This window comes from Rhagoletis zephyria, unplaced genomic scaffold (genome assembly GCF_001687245.7).
Source record: "Rhagoletis zephyria isolate East Lansing unplaced genomic scaffold, Rhagoletis_zephyria_1.1 Rzeph_scaffold_01338, whole genome shotgun sequence".
NCBI classification, from domain to species: Eukaryota; Metazoa; Arthropoda; class Insecta; order Diptera; family Tephritidae; genus Rhagoletis; species Rhagoletis zephyria.
The window spans coordinates 8,264-29,294 of record NW_016158422.1 but is presented as its reverse complement, the minus strand read 5'-3'; the positions used below and the strand labels follow the sequence as shown (position 1 = coordinate 29,294).

The following is a 21,031-nucleotide window of genomic DNA, read 5'->3' as shown; positions in this document are numbered from 1 at the left end:
TAGGGTTGGGGCACCTTCCAAAATTTTTCCTCTTGTCGATAAAGGTGCTGGCACCAAACTTTACGTTCATAAGTGTAAATTTAGAGGATGCTCATGAAATTTTTATATTTTACTCTAGAAGTCTATTGTCTGTATAAGTATTAACCAAACAATTAGTTAAGCAACCTAACAGAAGCGCATTTTAATGTCATTGAGCACCCTGTGATAGTTACAGTACAAAATTGAAAGTTGGTATAGATTAGGCATGCCCAGTGCAGGGCACTTGCAGTTGATTATGGAGTTCTGCCGGCGTTGGGCATGCCTGGTATAGATATTACAAATACCAACAGAAAAAACTAGGAGCGTACCCCTCTTCTACGATGAAAATATTATAATGCCTTTTGACATTATATTCCCGCTCTCCTTTAATGGAGAAGGGACACAAGAGGCTTTGTTTTTCAGTAAAAATATTTGAAATCATGAGGGCTGTTCAGGATCTTGTGCATATGATCTTGCATTTGCATATTTTGGGGCATTTGTAAATTCACAACAATAAAACGCAAACGGTTGTCATGGTAGCGAGCATAAAATTTGCAAATGCAATTCCAAATGTAAATACAAGACCATTTCCTCAATATCCTGAACAGCTCCATAAAGTATTTTTTGAAGGTAATTTTTAATCGTACATACATGTGTAAGCGAACACTGCCGCATAAGAAAATAACCAACTGAACTCCGCCTATGTTGCTTCGTTGCTGTCTGAGCCATTGTGCATACTTACAAGTGTAAAAAGAATCAGATGTTTTTCAGAAATGCCTCACAGCTGAGATCACCTGATTCTATGTGCTACACTCAATATATACATATATAAAACTGTAAACGGACTCTGACAAAAACAGCAAGAAAAATTGTATTAATTGTAGGAGTCATGGACCAAAATGCTTAAAAATATTAAAATGCTATATAAACATCGGAATTCATTTAATAGGATGCATATGTTGCCAATTTTTGAGTTTATTTTATTAGTTTTAGTATTTTTCTACATTACTTTGAACACCCTTCTAACAGAATAACAGGATATTTCTATGTATTTTTCAGGTGGTTTCCAGGCAGAAGAAGAACATTTGTCACTTGTATGTATGCACAATGGTCTGAGCAACGAATGATTTGAAGAGCGTAATAAGACGTTAGAACTATTCGTAACTTAACGTAACTTACGGCTCTCACTTAAAAATCTGTAAAATGGGCGTTGCTTATAATTAAACAGCCGAAACTTAACGTAACTTAATGCCACGTCGAAATCTGTTTCATTTTGAGTCTCTAAGCTCTACGTTCTGTTAAGTTAAGTTAAGTTAAGTTGCCATAAACAGTCTTTTACCCTGTTTCCACGGCACACATTCGTTTGGCAGCTCTACTTTTTGTTCTCGTTTTCCGCTATTTATTATTATTTTTGTGTACTGGAAATATCGAAGATGGAGAAAAAATTTAAGTTATCATGAAAGATTTTATTTTATATAGAGAATATTTTATTAATTAATTTTCCAGCAACTAGAAAAAGTGGCAGCAAATCGGATTAGGTCTGTGAAACCTTCGATATATTTCCGATAAATATTAGAGAAGGCACCGATTCGTTCGTCATTCGCATGGTAATTCGATCCCAATTACCTACAAATGAGGTAATTCGCTCTCAAAATTTTTTATGCCGAATTAGGTAATTCGAAGGGTAATTGGATGGCGAATGACGAATGGAAGACCGAATTACGAATGAGAGAGCGAATTACGCATCGTGGAAACGTCGTATAAAGCAGGGGTGCTCATCCAGTAGATCAATTGGCTCAGAACAACATCACTGTGGCTCAATTTGGCTTACTTACAACAAACACAGAATTCGCGAGAGAACAACACGCGAAATGTTCACGGGTAAAACACGATCGACATTCAGTTGGCTTACAACTACGCCACTGTGGCCACGGTTGCCACTTTCGTACAATTGTACCAAATATGGATTTTTTTCTCCGTTTGGGCCTTTGGGCCTTTTTTGTTTGTTTTGGGACTTTTTGAAACAATTATGGCTATCCATTCGTTTGGCGATGGCGAGAGCTATCCGTTTGTTTGAAATATGTAGCACTCGCTGTAGCTGTTCTGTTAATTGTTATCGCCATACTGCAGTAGAATTCTGACGATCGCTACGCAAATTTTTCATTGACAAAATTGTCTTAATGAAAAGCAGTGGGGCCTAAAAGTATACAGCAGGGAGAAGTGATAGCTGCAATGTGTAATCAACCAAATCAGGCAGCATGAGCGGCATGTAACTAGATGTTGCGTGTTGTTATGCGCGTCTGCTATTCGTTTGGAGAATTTCGGCGATAAAAAATAGCGGTAGCGAAAGTCGGAATCCGGCTGCTGATCGCTAAATTTTTGCTTTGAATACATGTACACAATATTCACTGTACATACATATGTACAGTCAGTGTCAAAAGTTAGTGTACACCTGTAATATTCACAATTATTTTCATTAATTATTTATGGAAATATAGTTCATTATATAATAATATAAACCATATAAATCAAAGTTTCATACGTTATATTAAGTTCACAAAAACTAAAACAAGTGGTTAAAATTTCAAAATTTTCATTAAAAATTTCTAGAAAATTTTCGAGTATGCAATTTTGTAGCCCGCTCAATTTTAGTAAAACAATGTACAAGTTTCAAGTCGCGAATGATTTCCGTTGATTTTTTAGAATTTAATTTAACGCATAATTAAAATCTATTTTTAACCGACTTCCAAAAAAGGAGGAGGTTATCAGTTCGTTGGAATATTTTTTTTTTAATTTTTATTTTTTTTTTATGTATGTTACCGCATAACTTTGGACCACATCAACCGATTTCGATAATTCTTTTTGCATCGGAAAGGTAGTGTCTCAGAGGTGGGTTAGATCCGATCAGTGGATCATGAGATATATATATATATATTTTTTTTTTATATGGGAGTTGAAGTCGGTTTTTTTTTTTGCTAAAAATTACTTGTTATATGGAAGAAAACGCGCAACATCCTCCATACAACGCATAATAAAAATCAATTTGTATATGTAAGAAAACGTGCAACACCCTCCACAAAAAGAAATTCTAAACAATCAACGGTAATTTTTAGCGACTTGAAACTTGTACATTGTTTTACTAAAATTGAACGGGCTACAAAAATGCATACTCAAAAATTTTCTAGAAATTCTGAATAAAATTTTGAAATTTTGATACAACTTTTTTAAATTTTTATGAACTTCATATAAATTATGAAGCTTTGATATATATGGATTATATTATAGAGTGAACTATATTTTCATAAATAACACAAGTTTGAAAAAAAAAAAATTCTGCATATTGAACCAAACCTTTATATCCCTAAGGTATTCGACGGGCTAAATGTGAACCCGAAGTCTGAAAAAAATTAAATAAAAATAAAAATTCATATACATAGGTTTTTGTTGTCGCCGAGTCCGAATATTTATTCTTTAAAGTTATCTAGAGGTCATGCAAAGGTCATCTCAAGGTCAAATTCAAAAGAATTGTATTGAATTTTCAGGTCTTTAAACGAAATTTTCCCTACTTGACCTTCAAATAACCTCTAACCTGACGTGATGGAGACTAACAGACCTCGGATTCGTATTCAGGGCGTCGAACACCATAGGGATATAGAGGTTTGGTTCAATATGCAGAAAGTTTATTTTGTAAACCTGTGTAATTAATGAAAAAAAAATTCATGAAAATAATTGTGAATATTATATTATAACAAGGTGTACACTAACATTTGACACTGCCTGTATAAGCACAAATGCAAACAAATATGTTGAGAAAATTTATTTTTTACACGAGTTGTAAATATTGCATTTTTTGTTAATATTATAAAAAAAATATATGTATATGAGCCATTCTTTTTTAAGTCGGACGGATTTCGTAAAAAAAATTATGTTATGTCTCCGATTCGCTTCAAAAAATTTTTATGGGTTCTATACGCGAAATAAGCTAACACGTATTCGAGGAAATTTTTTTATTTATTTTTTCTTCGGAGATATGATCTGTCAAAGTTTGGATTTTTTCGTGATTCTGACTATTCATGTACTTCTTCAAATAGTTTTATCTCGGGTTCTGCTCATCGTAGAGACTTCATCTTAACGTCATTTTAAAGCTAAAGAAACGGGCTTAACATTTCTATGTATAGGGTGGTCATGATTGTCCTACGGCTAACTAAGCTATAAACAGTAGAACTTTTTGAAGTTGATTTACATAGTGAAGACCAGTAAATTAGGGATTTAAAGTCATACCATCATAATCCTTGTTTAATTCTCTATAAAAACCATGTTGTTAAAAAATGTGGGTTTTAAAAGAACTATTTTTAAAATATTTTTCTGTATAACAATATGTTTTATTTTGTGAGAGTTAACAATTTTTTGAAATTTGTTTTCGGAAACTTAGGATGAAATATATTTAGCAAGGTGTTAAAAATAGTATTTTTGCAAAAATCTAAATTGCGATGGGTACTCTCATTCAGTAATAAATATTTGTTCTTTAAGGTTACAGAGGACTTAAGAAAATTGCGCATTTGTGACACTTGTCGTCGTAATATAACAAAATCCGAGGTAGGTATGTACATAAAGGGGGAACACACCAAAACTGCGACACTTAAAAATTACTACCAGAAACAAACTAGAAGGCCATGATTCAATAATACAAGGTTCGATAAACTGACAGTTGTCTCTCTCGCACCGCTCCCTTAGCAGTGGCACCGTGTTGCTTCTTTGCAAATTTACTTGGAAACAGTGTAGCTTTGGTGTGAAAAAAAGTATAAGCTTTTGTGCAATATGTTTATTTGTTGATGCGTATGAAGCATATTTAACTGATGAAAACATAAGCATTGGATGTTTACATCAATTTCATAGTAGTCTTATTTTAATNACAGTGGCCTACTCCTTATCTGTTGATAAATGACAGAAGACGCCTTTTGAGGCACTCATCCCGATAAACTTGATCATTCATTGTCCCGGATGGGAAAAAGGGCTGCTCTTACGGCCACAGGAACAAATAGCTTGCCAAACCATGAGTTTTTTTGGAAATTTGGACTTCATTTTCAGCTTACAACTTTCAGGGGCATCTTGACGACTTGCAGCAGTATAAAAATCTTGACCAGAAATATATTTTAAATTTTGAAAGTAGTAGGTTTCGTCATCCATAACAATGCATTTGTATTTTGTAATTAGGGATTCATACAATTTCCGGCTGCGGGATTTAGCTGTNAGTAGGTTTCGTCGTCCATAACAATGCATTTGTATTTTGTAATTTGGGATTCATACAATTTCCGGCTGCGGGATTTAGCTGTACCATTCTGCTTTGCGTCTCGATCTGGCGCTGTTTGAGCTTTAAAACTTCTCAATGAAGCTTTCCGCTTTAGCTTTTGTACGAAAGGCTGCGATTTACGAACAGATTTTGCAACAGAACGCGACGAAATCTTCGGATCTCGCGAAAACGCACTGAGGACCTTCCAGCACTGTTTTTATCACTTTGACCATGCTCACCCCCGCTTCCAGGTTTTCTGGTAACTGCCAGACCTTCCTTGTACCGATTCAAAACCCTACAAACCATCGAATGATGCAATTTTAGATTTTTAGCAATTTTACGCGCACTTAAGGCCGGATTATTTATAAACTCGTGCAAAATAATTTATCTCGTTTCTAACTCGGTTGCCATTTTTAGCTCAACTAGGAATCAAATTCAAGTGAAATTTCTTCTACGTCCAACTAAGGTCATGGTCATCTTATGGTATTTGAATTTCAAAATATTGAAATTATTTTGGGTAAGTTATAAGCTTCCCAAAGTGTCGCAGTTTTGGTGTGTTCACCCTTTACATACATGTACATTAGGGCGGGTCGATTTAAAAATCGCTCATTGCTCTGTGAAAATCGTATTCTAGGGATCAAAATAAGAAACTTTGCCGAAGGAACCATACCTCTAAAACGAATTCTGATGTCCCCCAATTTGGGTCGAACTTTTGGGTAGGGGCAAATTTTGAAAAATCCCACTTTGACCCATTTAGAGTGCTCCAATCGAGTCCAAATGTATGACCGACCCCCACTAACTTTGGACGGCCGATCCACCCATGCCAGTGGCACACCCCCTGGAACTCCCCTGGGGGGTTCCCCATACAATCATTTCAAAAAATCACCATTTTTGGCCTTTACATGAAAAAATCAGCTAAATGGCTATGTTTTTTCTTTATTTTTATTTATTTATTTATAATAATATTTATTATTTATTTATAATAATATCTATTTTTTCTCTTAAGAAATTTATTTAGTCAGAACATATGTAAATGAAAAAATTAATTTAAGTGAGTTATAGAAAAGAAACTAAAAAAAATTATTGTTTGAAGTCTTTTTTACTTTCAAGTCTGGGCAATTTCGCACGGCTCTCTAATGTCGTCGCCATAACAGCCTCTACATTTTCCGGTATAACCCGTTTGGAAACGCTAGCTAGCAATTGAACATGTCGTTCCGTTCCTTGTATGTGTGATGGAATTTTTGGATCATTAAACGGTGGATCATCTTGATTTAAATATTCTTTCAATGTATCGTACGGAATGCTTCGCGTGAATGGTGGTTCAAATACGATATTTATATCATTCAAATTGATCATTTCCGTATAACTTGTGCAATTAAAGTTTATATCTGTTTTTTTATAAACTCTAAGTTCCATTGGCTCGTCAACATCGGTTCGATAGCGTAGAATTTTCTTGATGGCACAGTCGCGCTTTTCTTTGCTATCATCAAACAACATTGATAACAAGATATTTTCCGAATGCGCATAATATGAATTATCTTTAATTACTTGATTGACAATTTTGCGTAAACGAGGTTCTAGAAATCGTGACCAACCAATGAACTTGAAAAATAATGCACTGCCGTACACGACAGAGCTGTAATACTTGATATTGAAGTACATTGGCACATAACATTTAATTATAAATTCAACCAGAATTCTTAAATTTGCATCTGGATTTTCCGTTGTCACATATAATCGCAATAATCTAGCGGCCTTGGTGAGCCACCGAGAATGTACAATTTTCCCTGGTTTGATGTTAGCCAGATCCACCGGAACCACGCCGCTAGAAATTGCATGGGCCATGTCGTATAAGTACTTCGAATCGGTGGAAAATTCAATTTTTTCTGGAGCAGGGGGCATATTTTGCAACTCAATTTTCTGGAAGCCGTCCACCACCTGAAAATATATAATAATAAAATAATTAAAAATGGTTGACAATTATAATAAATGAGTGATAGCAATAACTTACCGGAAGAGTTTCACAAGTTTCGATTTGACGGCTCAGTTTTCCGGTTGCCGATCTTGGTCCAGTGCTGGTTGATTTATCCAAAGCTTCAAACAAATGCCGAAACGGAAGTTCGTTGAAGTGTAGAAGGCAAACGAACCAATGCAATGGTCTTTTTAACAGCAATTCGAATCGTCGTATAATTCCACCGTGTGGGCCAGTGTTTGTTGGCTCACCGTCAGTGCATATTCCAATTAATGCATCCAGTGATATATTTTTATCGTTGAAAAAACCATTTAATTTGGTTGTTTTGTATTCAGCGGTTTCATGTTCCAGTCTTACGTAACCAATCAATTCAGAATTGGGTTCTCTCAAAATAACAAGATGAGGTTCTTTTACCATCCTAGTATGATACTTCTCATCAATTTTATCTATCGTTAAAGTATCATCTTTTCTGCCATCGAATGAAAACGCTAACAAATTGGTATCATCTAACCGTTTGCGAAGCACTTCTTGTCTGCATTTCTCTTTTTCTCTGCGAACTTTCGATTTATCCATGATGAGAGGTTTCCCATGCTTATCTTTAATTTTAAAATCTTGCAAAAGAGCGGTTCCCAATGCTGATGCTACTCTGTCAGGCACACCAAATCTGTCACATACCAAGGCAAAGTTAAAACAATCGTATCTCTCTGTGTATTGTGAACTTGTGCTTCTATCCATATCTTCTTGAACCGGTGGCGGTGCGTATGTTGAATCATCGGGATCTTGGTATGTTGGCATTGATGACATAGACGTTGCTCCTTGCTCTTCAGTTTCCATCACAAATGCATCCATTGTTAGTCTTCTCTGATTATGTTGATCGTGCATGAACTCTTTGAGGCGTTCGGGAACCCAGCCGCATGCACATGGAGCTGCCTTCAAATCGCATTTACATGTTCCAATGTAAAAAATTGTTTCCAGAGATTTTACATACTCTGTAAATTGTTGGGTGTTGTTTCTTCTCTTGATTTGCTCTTGATACTTGTCAAGCAATTTATTCAATTTATTAAATACACTTTTTTTCAGCATTATTTCCATACCAAGTTTTTCCCAAATTCCAATCAACTTATCTTGTACTTGAATAGTGAATGATTTATGGGAAAACTTTTTTTGTTCTGTTTTAGCACGTTCGCTTAAGTAAAAATAATATCTCAAGATATCCAGATGGGTTGGTAAATTAAGATCAGTTAAATCAGTAGACACACCAAAAACAGTAACATCATGCTTGGGCATATGACTCATTGGGTTTTCGATAGTTGTTGATGTAGTTGCTTCATCTTGCGGTGTAGAGGATGGTGGATTCATTGTAAACTTTTTGATTTGGAATGGTCACTTCACTTATTATTTTTTTTGAAATATTTTTTTATCTGAAATTAGCACTTCACACTTTGAGTTCTTCACAACGACTTAATGCATTCACAAAAACTGTTGCGTTATATATGGTCTACGAGACGAGGTAATAAGAATGAAATGGTAATTTCAATTCTACCTGCTGTGTCTTGTGGTGGCTTAAAAAAAAAAACACAAGCAATTTTACGATCTGCAATTGTGTCACAGTGATACCTTCATTGTTTAAAAGGGTTGCGGTGCATTCCAGTGATACCTTAATTGTTAAAATGGTTGCAAAAAACGCGCATTTCTTAAGAAGGTGCCTTAAAATACCCACAAAAAGGGTTGTAAAAACAACCTTCATTTCTTAAGTAGGTGCTATAAAAAAACTACACAAGTAAGTTTACGACATGCAGCTGTGTCTTAAAAAACGCACACAAGCAATTTTCCGATTTGCAATTGTGTCACAGTGATACCTTCATTTTTTAAAACGGTTGAATAAAAAACCCACACAACTATGTTTACGACATGCAAATGCATCACAGTGATGCCTTGGTTTTAAAAGGGTTGTAAAAACGCTAATTTCTAATAATTTTTTTTAATTTCTTTTCTATTACTAAGTTAAATTCATTTTTTCATTTACATATGTTCTGACTAAATAAATTTCTAAAGAGAAAAATAAACTCCAAAAAGAAAAAACATAGGCATTTCGCTGATTTTTTCATGTAAAGTGCAAAACCGGCGATTTTTTGAAATGTTTGTATGGTGAACCCCCAGGGGGGTTCCAGGGGGTGTGCCACTGGCATCGGTGGGTCGGGCCTCCAAAGTTAGTGGGGGTCGGTCATACATTTGGACTCGATTGGAGCACTCTAAATGGGTCAAAGTGGGATTTTTCAAAATTTGCCCCTACCCAAAAGTTCGACCCAAATTGGGGGACATCAGAATTCGTTTTAGAGGTATGGTTCCTTCGGCAAAGTTTCTTATTTTGATCCCTAGAATATGATTTTCACAGAGCAATGGGCGATTTTTTTGCCTCCCCACAAATTGACCCGGCCTAATGTACATGTATGTAAATAACAATTTTTTATACCGCTAAATGTAAGATCAGTTAATACCTAATTAAGTATATCAGCTGGCAGTTTTAAAAATAATTAAATAATTGTTTGCGTAATTAATCGTGAATTTTGTAAGACTATAAAAATTGTATCTATTTTACGGTAGGAGCTGCCCAATTCTGAAGATTTTTCTGCGAGTAGCTCAGAAAGTAGTTATAAAATTTCTGGTGAAAATAGAGAAGCAAATGTGGCAGCAGTTCAGGTTTTAAATAGAGGATTTTCTTATATTGGAGCTTCGCCCATCAAAGCAAATAAAATTGTTCAAAAAAAAATACTCGGAGAAAAAATTTAAAGATGTTACTGATGCAATAAAAAAGGAGATTTTCCACATTCCTTATGATGCTGAAGATGACAGCGAAGAACATGATGATGACGTCAGTATTTTGCAGATTTTAAAAGAGCAGTTTAATAAATGCAATGATAGAACACTGCAGATAAAAATCTTTACTATCTTCAACGAATGGTCATTTCGCAAGATCTTACAACATTTCCCCACTGCTACAAAGCATATGATCGTCGTAGCTAAGAAAACTGCTTCAGAAAAAGGTGTTTTACAGGAGCCGAGTTGCAAAAGTCATCCATCACTGGATAAAACTGTGCTTGATTTGGTAACGGAGTTTTATCAATCTGATGAGAATAGCCGAATAATGCCTGGGAAAAAGAATTATGTCTCTGTGAAAATTGACGGAAAAAGAACTCAAATGCAAAAAAGATTAGTTTTAAGTAATCTTAAAGAACTACATTGTTCGTTCAAAGACACTTATCCAACTATTAAGTGTAGTTTTTCTAAATTTGCTGCTTTGCGACCAAAGCATTGTGTATTAGCAGGAGCAAGTGGTACGCATTCGGTTTGTGTTTGCCCCATACATGAAAATGTTAAGCTGATAATTGATGGAGCAAATATTAAAAGAATTACAGTCGATACACCACAGCCATTACAAAATTATCAAGACTGTCTAAAACGAATTATATGTAATCCGCCTTCTACTTAATTCTATTTTCGAACTTGTGATGACTGTCCTGGTGAGGAAAACGTAATGGAACAACTAGACAAAAATTTCGACGATCATTTTATTGATAGCATTACCTACAGACAATGGACGAATGTTGACAGGACTACTTTACAGACTTTAGTATCCCCGGTAGATGAATATTTAACAATGCTGAAAGACGGATTAAATAAATTGCTATTACATTCATATCTCGAGGTGAAACAGACAGAATTTTTTAATAATCGGCATCAAAATTTAACAGCAAATTAATGCATTGTTGTTTGTGATTTTTCGGAAAACTATGCGTTTGTTATTCAAAATTCTGTGCAAGGTATACATTGGAACAATGACCAAGCAACAGTACATCCGTTTGCAATTTATCACAAAGATGAAAAAGACGTAGTGCAAGCAAACAATTTAATTGTTATTTCGGATTGTTTGCATCACAACACCGTTGCTGTTCACCTTTTTCAGCGATTTTTAGTGAACTTTTTAAAAACAAAATTACCCAACATCAACAAAATTATCTATTTTTCGGACGGGGCAAGCGGACAATACAAAAACAAAAAGAATTTTATAAATTTGACTCACCATAACAGTGATTTTGGTATGACTGCAGAGTGGCATTTCTTCCCAACTTCACATAGTAAAGGGGCATGTGATGGGTTGGGTGGAACTCTGAAAAGGTTAGCGGCTAGAGCTAGCCTACAACGTACGACAAATCCTATTCAAACTCCGAAGAAGTTGTTCTCTTGGGCGAATGAATCGTTGCCGAATATTGAATGCTGTTTTGCCACCAACGAGGAATATGAATTAGAAGAAAAAAAATTACAAAATCGTTTCAAAAGGGCAATAGCTGTTAAGGGCACTTTGAAATTGCATTGTATAGTTCCAGTATCCAGATATAAGATAATTGCAAAACCAGAAATTATTGTGATGAAATAAAATAAACTAAGTTATAGAAATAGTTAATTGGTCCAAGAAGGTACCATAGCTTAAAAAAATTTAAACAATGTAAGTTTGAAGAATACACATATCCATTGTAATACACATATTGTATTATATGTAGCAAGGTATTCTGCCAAAATCCGCAATAAAATTTGCGTTTTTTTAAATCTAGTCCTAAAACTGCCACGGCCATTTCTAGATGTTTGCCGCCTTAAAGAACAAATATTTATTACTGAATGAGAGTAGCCATCGGAATTCCCAATAACATTTAGATTTTTGCAAAAATACTATTTTTAGCACCTTGCTAAATATATTTCATCCTAAGTTTCCGAAAACAAATTTCAAAAAATTGGTAACTCTCACAAAATAAAACATATTGTTATACAGAAAAATATTTTAAAAATAGTTCTTTTAAAACCCCCATTTTTTAACAACATGATTTTTATAGAGAATTAAACAAGGATTATGATGGTATGACTTTAAATCCCTAATTTACTGGTCTTCACTATGTAAATCAACTTCAAAAAGTTCTACTGTTTATAGCTTAGTTAGCCGTGGGACAATCATGACCACCCTATACATAGAAATGTTAAGCCCGTTTCTTTAGCTTTAAAATGACGTTAAGATGAAGTCTCTACGATGAGCAGAACCCGAGATAAAACCATTTGAAGAAGTACATGAATAGTGAGAATCACGAAAAAATCTAAACTTTGACAGATCATATCTCCGAAGAAAAAAAAATAAAAAAATTTCCTCGAATACGTGTTAGCTTATTTCGCGTATAGAACCCATAAAAAAATTTGTAGCGAATCTAAAGTGTCACACCAAATTTGGTGTCCGAAATGAAAAAGAATGCCTCATATATTGTTTTGATAGACGGCAAAAAATGGTATATTTTATTTTATTTTCGGTCTTTTTACTGGGATATTGTGGTACACAAAATTTTGATGAAGTGGCAACCGTGACTGTGGCTCACTTTGGCTCATACGATGTTTCCATGATTCGTAATTCGCTCTCTAAATAATTCGCTAAGTAATTCGTGAATCACCCTGTTTCCACGGCACACATCAGTAATTCGTTTGGCAGCTCTACCTATTGTTCTTGTTTTTCGCTATTTATTATTATTTTTGTGTACTGAAAATATCGAAGATGGACCAAAAATTTAAGTTATCATCAAATATTTTAATTCATATAGAGAATATTTTAGTAATTGATTTTCCAGCAACTAGAAAAAGTGCCAGCAAATAGGACCAGGCCGGTGCAAACTTCGATATATTTCCGATAAATATTGGAGAAGGCACCGATTCGTTCGTCATTCGCATGGTAATTCGACCTGAATTACCTACAAATGAGGTAATTCGCTCTCAGAATTGTGTTTGGCGAATTACGTAATTCGAAGGGTAATTGGACGGCGAATGACGAACGGGAGAGCGAATTACGAATGAGAGATCGAATTACGAATAATGGAAACGTCGTATAATACCATTTTCCCACGGCATCCTGAATTACTTTGTTCGCTCTCCCAATTACGATCGCAAATTACCCCATTCCCACGTTCACATTCTTAATTCGATTTGACAGTTCTCTGTCTCTGTGTTTTGTTTCGCTGCGAAATGTACGTTCTTTCTAAAAGGTTATAAGTTTCCTTATTAAATTAGGGATATACACATTGATAAACTTAACTTTTCATACTCAGAAAAAATGCAAGTTTTGATTTGTGAGCTAGTTTCGATAAATTTCCGATAAAAATTAGAGAAGGCACCGATTTGTTCGTAATTCGCATGGTAATTGGATCTGAATTACCAAAAAATTAGGTAATTTGCTTTCAAAATTTTTGTGGCGAATTACGTAATGGGGTTATTGTAGTGCTAATTACGAATGAGAGCTAACTACGTAATTGGGGTGTCGTGGGAAAGCCGTATAAGTATGCGTGTGATGAGCATACTGCTCACGTGAGTTAGCTTTGCCGACCACTGGTTTAGTGCATCGTTTTGAAAATGAAAATAGGTTGTTGCCTGATAATGCGGAAATGCTTCTTTTCATAATGAAAATTTTTAATTTTGACTACCAATTGATTAAAAAATGCCAAAAGATACTGAACTAGATTTTTAAATGGAATCTTCTGTAGTCGAGATCCAAAAATCCGGCCGGATAGTCGGATAACAGAAAAATGGCCGGATGGTGACAGGTAATAAGATCAACGGAAATAAGGTCAATTGACTTTATTTCCCACCCTGTTGCGTAATAAAGTCAATTGACATTATTACCTTTCAAAAGCGAAATAAAATCAACAAAAAANCCCACCCTGGTGCGAAATAAAGTCAATTGACATTATTACCTTTTCAAAAGCGAAATAAAGTCAACAAAAATTTGGAAATAAAGTCATTGACGCTATTTCCTCATTCAAATGGAAATAGCGTCAACAATGCTTAAAGTATGTCGATTCATAGAAAAAAATGTTGTTCTTACAATAAACATTGCCCCGTAAGTGTTGTTTTTTAATAGATGAAAAAGGTTTTTGCCAAATCCTCAGTGCTGTGATATTAATCCACACACAATCATGAATTACCACCAATTGATTTTATTTAAAAAAAATTTAAATTACGAATATGTAAAAACACGATGCGAAAAACTAAACGCCTGCGCACAGCTGGAATACGAGAAATATTTGAAGAAAGAGTGGAGAAATGATCCATAACTTGCAAAACATTTTTCGTTTCTACAAAAATAAAGCGAACACTATTAAATTGAAGAAACAGTACATGTCCAAAAACCCCGGAGGAGCACTGAAAGAATTCTGTGTTTTAAATTAGCATATTTTGAACGAATTCGGAATGTCTAAGGTGGAAAAGAACCCAACCTTTCTATAAGGAAACAATTATAGAAAAAGAATTTTCTTACACTGTATTCATGTCTCCGCCAGCAATTTGTGACGACATCATTTAAAAGCAGCTAAGGAGAATGACGACACTATTTATTAGATGGCACATTCAACGAGCCAATGTGCCAAAATGCGGGTATAAACAATTATTGATTATTTAATATCGGAACCGAGATCATATAAGTTAATTGATTGGTTTTCACACACTTTTGAAACACAAATTATATGCTTTTTTACTGCAGACAAGTTGTTGCCTCAAAACACAGCAGAAATCTTCCAATCAGGGCTGGCAACTATCCTTAGTTATGAGTTGCCATATTGAGGATAAACAAAGTGCCAAAATGTGCCAAATAGAAAAATAAAAGTGCCAAAAAAGGTGTAATTCCTTTTAATCATTCACATTTAGCAATAAAATAAAGCCACATTTTCAAAACAAAAGTGCAATGATAAAATAAGATAAACCAGTTGAAAAGCCTTTATAAATTAGAAAATTTTAGTTGAGAAAAAGAAGTGCACGCAAAGGATTTCACAAAAATGTATTGAAATGTTATTTTTTTTACAAAAGTGCCATTTTGGCATTTTGTGCCAAATTGAAAAATTAAGTGCCATTTGAAGTAAAATAGGAACAAATGGCACGGTTTGAGCCAAGTTGGCATCCCTGCTTCCAATAACTTACAAATATAAAAATGTGAAATATCGAGGGCTTGAATTCATTAATACCCTCTATCTGCAATTTGCACAAAAACTAATTTGTGATTTTAGAAACCATCTGGGACTTATTACCTGTCGTTATATAAGGTAGCATTAATATCACTGATGACAGTTAAATCTTAGGTGGATTTTTATATCAGAATCTCATCTTTGTGAAAAGTGTGCAGATAGAGGGTATTTTATTGAATATAAGCCCTCGATGTTTAAAATATATAAAAATTCTATTTCAACGTATACAAACGTATACGGGGTGGCCGCGGCGTAGCGTGACGTGGTGTGTGCGCCGGTCGCGCGAGGTACGCGCCGCGAAGCTAAGCAAATTTAATGTTTGAAAGAGAAATAATGTCAATGGATTTTATTTCGTTTTTAAATAGGTAATAATATCAATTGCCTTTATTTCGCACCAGGGTGGGAAATAAAGTCAATTGACCTTATTTCCGTTGATCTTATTACCTGTCACCGGCCGGATAAGCCGTATTCCGGATATCTACCGGATACCCGGCACATCCGTAGTAAAAAACAAACCTAATGTTAGGAAAAAGGGTAGGTTAAATTACATACACAGTATGTAACAAACGACATCAATTTTAATGCTGTATTTTTGGATGTGTTCTATTTAGTAAAACAAAACAATGTAAAATTACGGCATAAATAACAAATAACTTAAGGACGAGTACACCTAAAATTAAACATTCTAAAAATAGAATATGTTTTAACAAAAAGTTTACGTGACGAAATTAGCTCCGTGGGTAGCCCATTGGCTTTGTAACCCGAGGTCACTGGTTCATATCCCAGTCACGGCGCACAGTGGTCGGAGAAACGATGTTTTACGCGAAAAAGGCATATTTTAAAACTGTGATAAATTAACCGGAATTAAGGTATTCATATTCAGAAATGTCCAACGAACTTTAAACTGATTACTATTTTCGATAATATCTGCTGAGCAAGCCGTTGAATTCGTATCGTGGCACGTTCTAACAATTACGAGTTGATAACTTTCTTAACAATTTTTTGACGTAGAATAGATACGTCTTACGTTTCGATATGGAGGCTATGCTCCACTGTTGTAGTTGTAATTTTTAGAGCTTCACGAAAACGCTCATTGCACGAGAACTAATGAACGATTTCAAAAAAAATTGTGGCTTATCAAAGATAAAATTCCAAACCTATCGACGGATTCATTTTCGTAAGTATCCAATTCGGTTTCTGTCGTAGAAACAACGGTAAATATTGGCTAGTTTTGGGGTAAAGTTTGAGCCTTTAAAGTGCTCTAACAACTTATGATTTGCAGATATAACTTTCATTTTCTGTATACAGGTTCTTTGGAGCAATTTAAATGTTTTATTGTACACATTTTACATAAATTCAACAAATACTGAGCATTTTAAGGCAACAAATTATTGAAAAAAATGCAAATGTTTTTATTACTAAAATGCTCGAAAACCACTCGAATGATTTTGGGTTTTTTTTAATCAAAAATTCAAGGTTTTTCCTTTCGTTTGGTGTATGGGAAGTATTGGTTGATATCTTATAAATATGTTTATTTTATTCAAATATATGGGCATAAATGATTTTCCATACAAAAGCACTCCGCATCATTTTGCAAACACGTGCATGCGTTGGTAGTGAGAGAAGGGGACAAAAGTATAGGGTGTAGGTATTTCGGCCTTTGAGTAACAGATGTCGCAATATTTATAACCTAGTCGCAGCGTATGTATGTAAATACATACATATATACATATGTACATATCGCACACCGTCTTCAAAAGAGACACAACTCAAAATTTGTCGTTGTTCACAAAACGCAAAAACTGTTTTTAAGTTCATAAAATATTTTATAAAAATAAAATGTTGCTTAATGGCAATGAAAGGTGTTTAAAAAATCATAAGAGGAAAAGTTATGAAGATTGTTTTTAAAACTTGTTGTAAAAACAGATATTTTGAATTATGACTCTTTTTATGAAATTTTCACGCATTTCTTATTGAATCATTTTTAGTTATGACCAGGGAACGGATTTTATGGAAATTGCCTTTTTTCTGCTAAAGAGATAGAGTATATTCGATTAAGAATATTCACGATTTAGCTTTCCCTGATTCCATATATACACATTTGATGTTGCCTTTTTTAAGATATTTGCCTTTGTTTGCCTTTTTTAAGGTATTTGCCTTTTTTGCCTTTTCTACCTTTAAAAAAGTGATTATAGCATTTACAATTTTTTTTAAGATTAAAAAATATACACATGCCCATGCGGCTTATAGAAGCGCAGGGACCTCTGGCCAAATTAGTATTGGAAAAATTCAAAGCCGTTTTCTCAGCTAACGTAGGCTTGAAGACAATAAGGGGTGTGGAAAAAACTGTAAAGGGCGAGGAAAACACCCTTATTCCTGATAATATGAACGTTTCAAACGTTCCATATTTAAATTCGCGAAAATCGAATGAAAATGCTGCCAGAAAACTTCAAAATGCATCTTGTGGCTCAATGTTACTACAACTATACAGATTAAAGTTCTATGAGTTAGAAACTCGAAAGGATAGAATAGTCAAAGATTCAAAGTAGAAATTTTTCATATAATGAAACTAGTTCATAGTTTTTCTCTTTTTACTTGTAATATAAACATTTCTAAAATAAATGTATTTTTTGATTGTTCTTCGTATTTTCTGTCTTTTTTAAGTGCCTAATTTTGCCTTTTTTTGCAATACCTAGTGCTTTTTCCTGCCTTTTTCGCTATTTTGTTTTGCCTTTTTTGCAATAGCTACTGCCTTTTCTAGCCTATTCCGTTATTTTATTTTGCCTTTTTTATAGGTTTTTAGGTCCTAAAAATCCGTTCCCTGGTTAGGACTCTTTTGCTGATTCTGGATTGTAAAGTGAAAAACAATTTTAAAAATAAAAAGGAACAAAAAGGTTTTATTCATTCAAAATTAAAAAAAGTAAAGGAATTAATTATTTTAATATGTGCTTATAATATGCTTCATAATAATAGTTTGGAATTATGTTTTTCTTTACTAAGTCATTGAGGTCACTTATTTTCATCTCCGTTAAAGAAAACGGGTTTGAGTAGGCCCTTTTTAAACTGAAAATAGAAAATAGTTACAACTCAGTTCAAACAAATTCAGTTTAAAACAAATGTAACACAGGAAACAAGACAAGATCTTGAAACAAGGAAAAAGAAAGAAAGACGAACCAGGAGTAGATGACAAAACAACATACAGCCAGCGACAAAAGATAGTACATCGATATTTTGACTAGTTTTGACTACTTTTCTTTTGCTTTTTTTAAGGTTCATCATTTTTTTTAAAGTGTGGCTCTTTATTTAACAAAAATCCTATAAATCCAAATTTTAACATTTTTACAAAAATTATAAAAATCCCGCAAACTTTTCATCCCAATTCCAAGCATTTTCATTGGGATTTCTAGAATAATTTTTGGTACGCATTTTCAGAGCTTATCACGTTGATTTTTTGATAATTTTACTGCTGAAGGTGTTATGCACTTTTTCCATATAAAAAATTACTATGTATGCAAGAAAATGCGTGATACCGTCAGCAAAGAAAAATTATCAAAAATCAACGTGATTTTTTGGTAACTTCAAACTTCCACTTGTTATACTAGAATTTAATAAGCTCTGAAACTGCGTACCAAAAATTATTCTAGAAATTCGAATGAAAATGCTTGGAATTGGGAAAAAAGTTTGTGGAATTTTTATAATTTTTGTACAAATTTTGAAATTTGGATTTATAAGGTTTTTGTTATATAAATAGCTATACTTTAAAACAAAATTTATGAACCTTAAAAAGCAAAAGAAAAGTAGCCAAAACTGGAAAAAATCTTAATGTGCTATCTTTTGTCGCGGGCTGTACACGATGACAAAGAACAAAGATATGACGAGGAACAAATACCTGATTAAATCCGACGATTTAGAGGACTTCATCATCATATTTCGTACATTGGCCTTTTTAAAAATTGTGTCTTTATACGAGCTTTTATAGTAAAAGGAGTCAGGGCTATCTCTCTCGATTCGAAGGACTTTAATGTCATTCCAAAGTATTTTTTCTTTATCGACATCTCTTACAAAATTATGACCCCATTCCTCTTGTAAGGCCTTCAGGTCATAGAAGTCTTCATGTGTGAGTTGGTGCACATTATAAGGTTTACCAGTCTTTTTTGCAGTTGCTATTAAAGTAACGTACTGCTGTGGAATGTAAATGGGTATGCAAGTTATGTGCCTTTTAATTTGTTTTTCGATAACACTATGGACATTATCTCCTTCGTTTTGGGAATGTCCATGAATCAAAAACTTGTGTGTAATGCTTCTAATGTTATACTTTTGCATGGCGTACCAATACATGGAAAGTACAAATTTATTTTTTTGTTGGCCACAACAATTATCTGAATAAAATATCATGTCGATTTCTTTGGGGATTTTAGAATTTTGAACTATATTTTTAATGTATCGCAATACACAGCTTCCAATTTCAAACGATCCACGATGCCCTTCTAACTCGGTCCAAAAAAAGGTATTGGTACGCCATGCAAAAGTATAACATTAGAAGCATTACACACAAGTTTTTGATTCATGGACATTCCCAAAACGAAGGAGATAATGTCCATAGTGTTATCGAAAAACAAATTAAAAGGCACATAACTTGCATACCCATTTACATTCCACAGCAGTACGTTACTTTAATAGCAACTGCAAAAAAGACTGGTAAACCTTATAATGTGCACCAACTCACACATGAAGACTTCTATGACCTGAAGGCCTTACAAGAGGAATGGGGTCATAATTTTGTAAGAGATGTCGATAAAGAAAAAATACTTTGGAATGACATTAAAGTCCTTCGAATCGAGAGAGATAGCCCTGACTCCTTTTACTATAAAAGCTCGTATAAAGACACAATTTTTAAAAAGGCCAATGTACGAAATATGATGATGAAGTCCTCTAAATCGTCGGATTTAATCAGGTATTTGTTCCTCGTCATATCTTTGTTCTTTGTCATCGTGTACAGCCCGCGACAAAAGATAGCACATTAAGATTTTTTCCAGTTTTGGCTACTTTTCTTTTGCTTTTTAAGGTTCATAAATTTTGTTTTAAAGTATAGCTATTTATATAACAAAAACCTTATAAATCCAAATTTCAAAATTTGTACAAAAATTATAAAAATTCCACAAACTTTTTTCCCAATTCCAAGCATTTTCATTCGAATTTCTAGAATAATTTTTGGTACGCAGTTTCAGAGCTTATTAAATTCTAGTATAACAAGTGGAAGTTTGAAGTTACCAAAAAATCACGTTGATTTTTGATAATTTTTCTTTGCTGACGGTATCACGCATTTTCTTGCATACATAGTAATTTTTTATATGGAAAAAGTGCATAACACCTTCAGCAGTAAAATTATCAAAAAATCAACGTGATAAGCTCTGAAAATGCGTACCAAAAATTATTCTAGAAATCCCAATGAAAATGCTTGGAATTGGGATGAAAAGTTTGCGGGATTTTTATAATTTTTGTAAAAATGTTAAAATTTGGATTTATAGGATTTTTGTTAAATAAAGAGCCACACTTTAAAAAAAATGATGAACCTTAAAAAAAGCAAAAGAAAAGTAGTCAAAACTAGTCAAAATATCGATGTACTATCTTTTGTCGCTGGCTGTATGTTGTTTTGTCATCTACTCCTGGTTCGTTTTTCTTTCTTTTTCCTTGTTTCAAGATCTTGTTTTG

At 33.9% G+C, this 21,031-nt stretch overlaps 1 protein-coding gene across 1 annotated transcript; it reads right to left on the bottom strand.

Annotated features, from left to right (window-relative positions):
* Positions 1 to 6,343: 6,343 nt before the first annotated feature.
* On the bottom strand, positions 6,344 to 9,084 carry LOC108363690 (uncharacterized). The gene is made up of 2 exons (XM_017617134.1): positions 7,320 to 9,084; positions 6,344 to 7,246 (listed from the first exon to the last, which is right to left on the bottom strand). The coding sequence occupies exons 1-2, from the start codon at positions 8,637 to 8,639 to the stop codon at positions 6,389 to 6,391; spliced, it is 2,178 nt and encodes a 725-aa protein (XP_017472623.1). The 5' UTR covers positions 8,640 to 9,084; the 3' UTR covers positions 6,344 to 6,388.
* Positions 9,085 to 21,031: the final 11,947 nt, after the last annotated feature.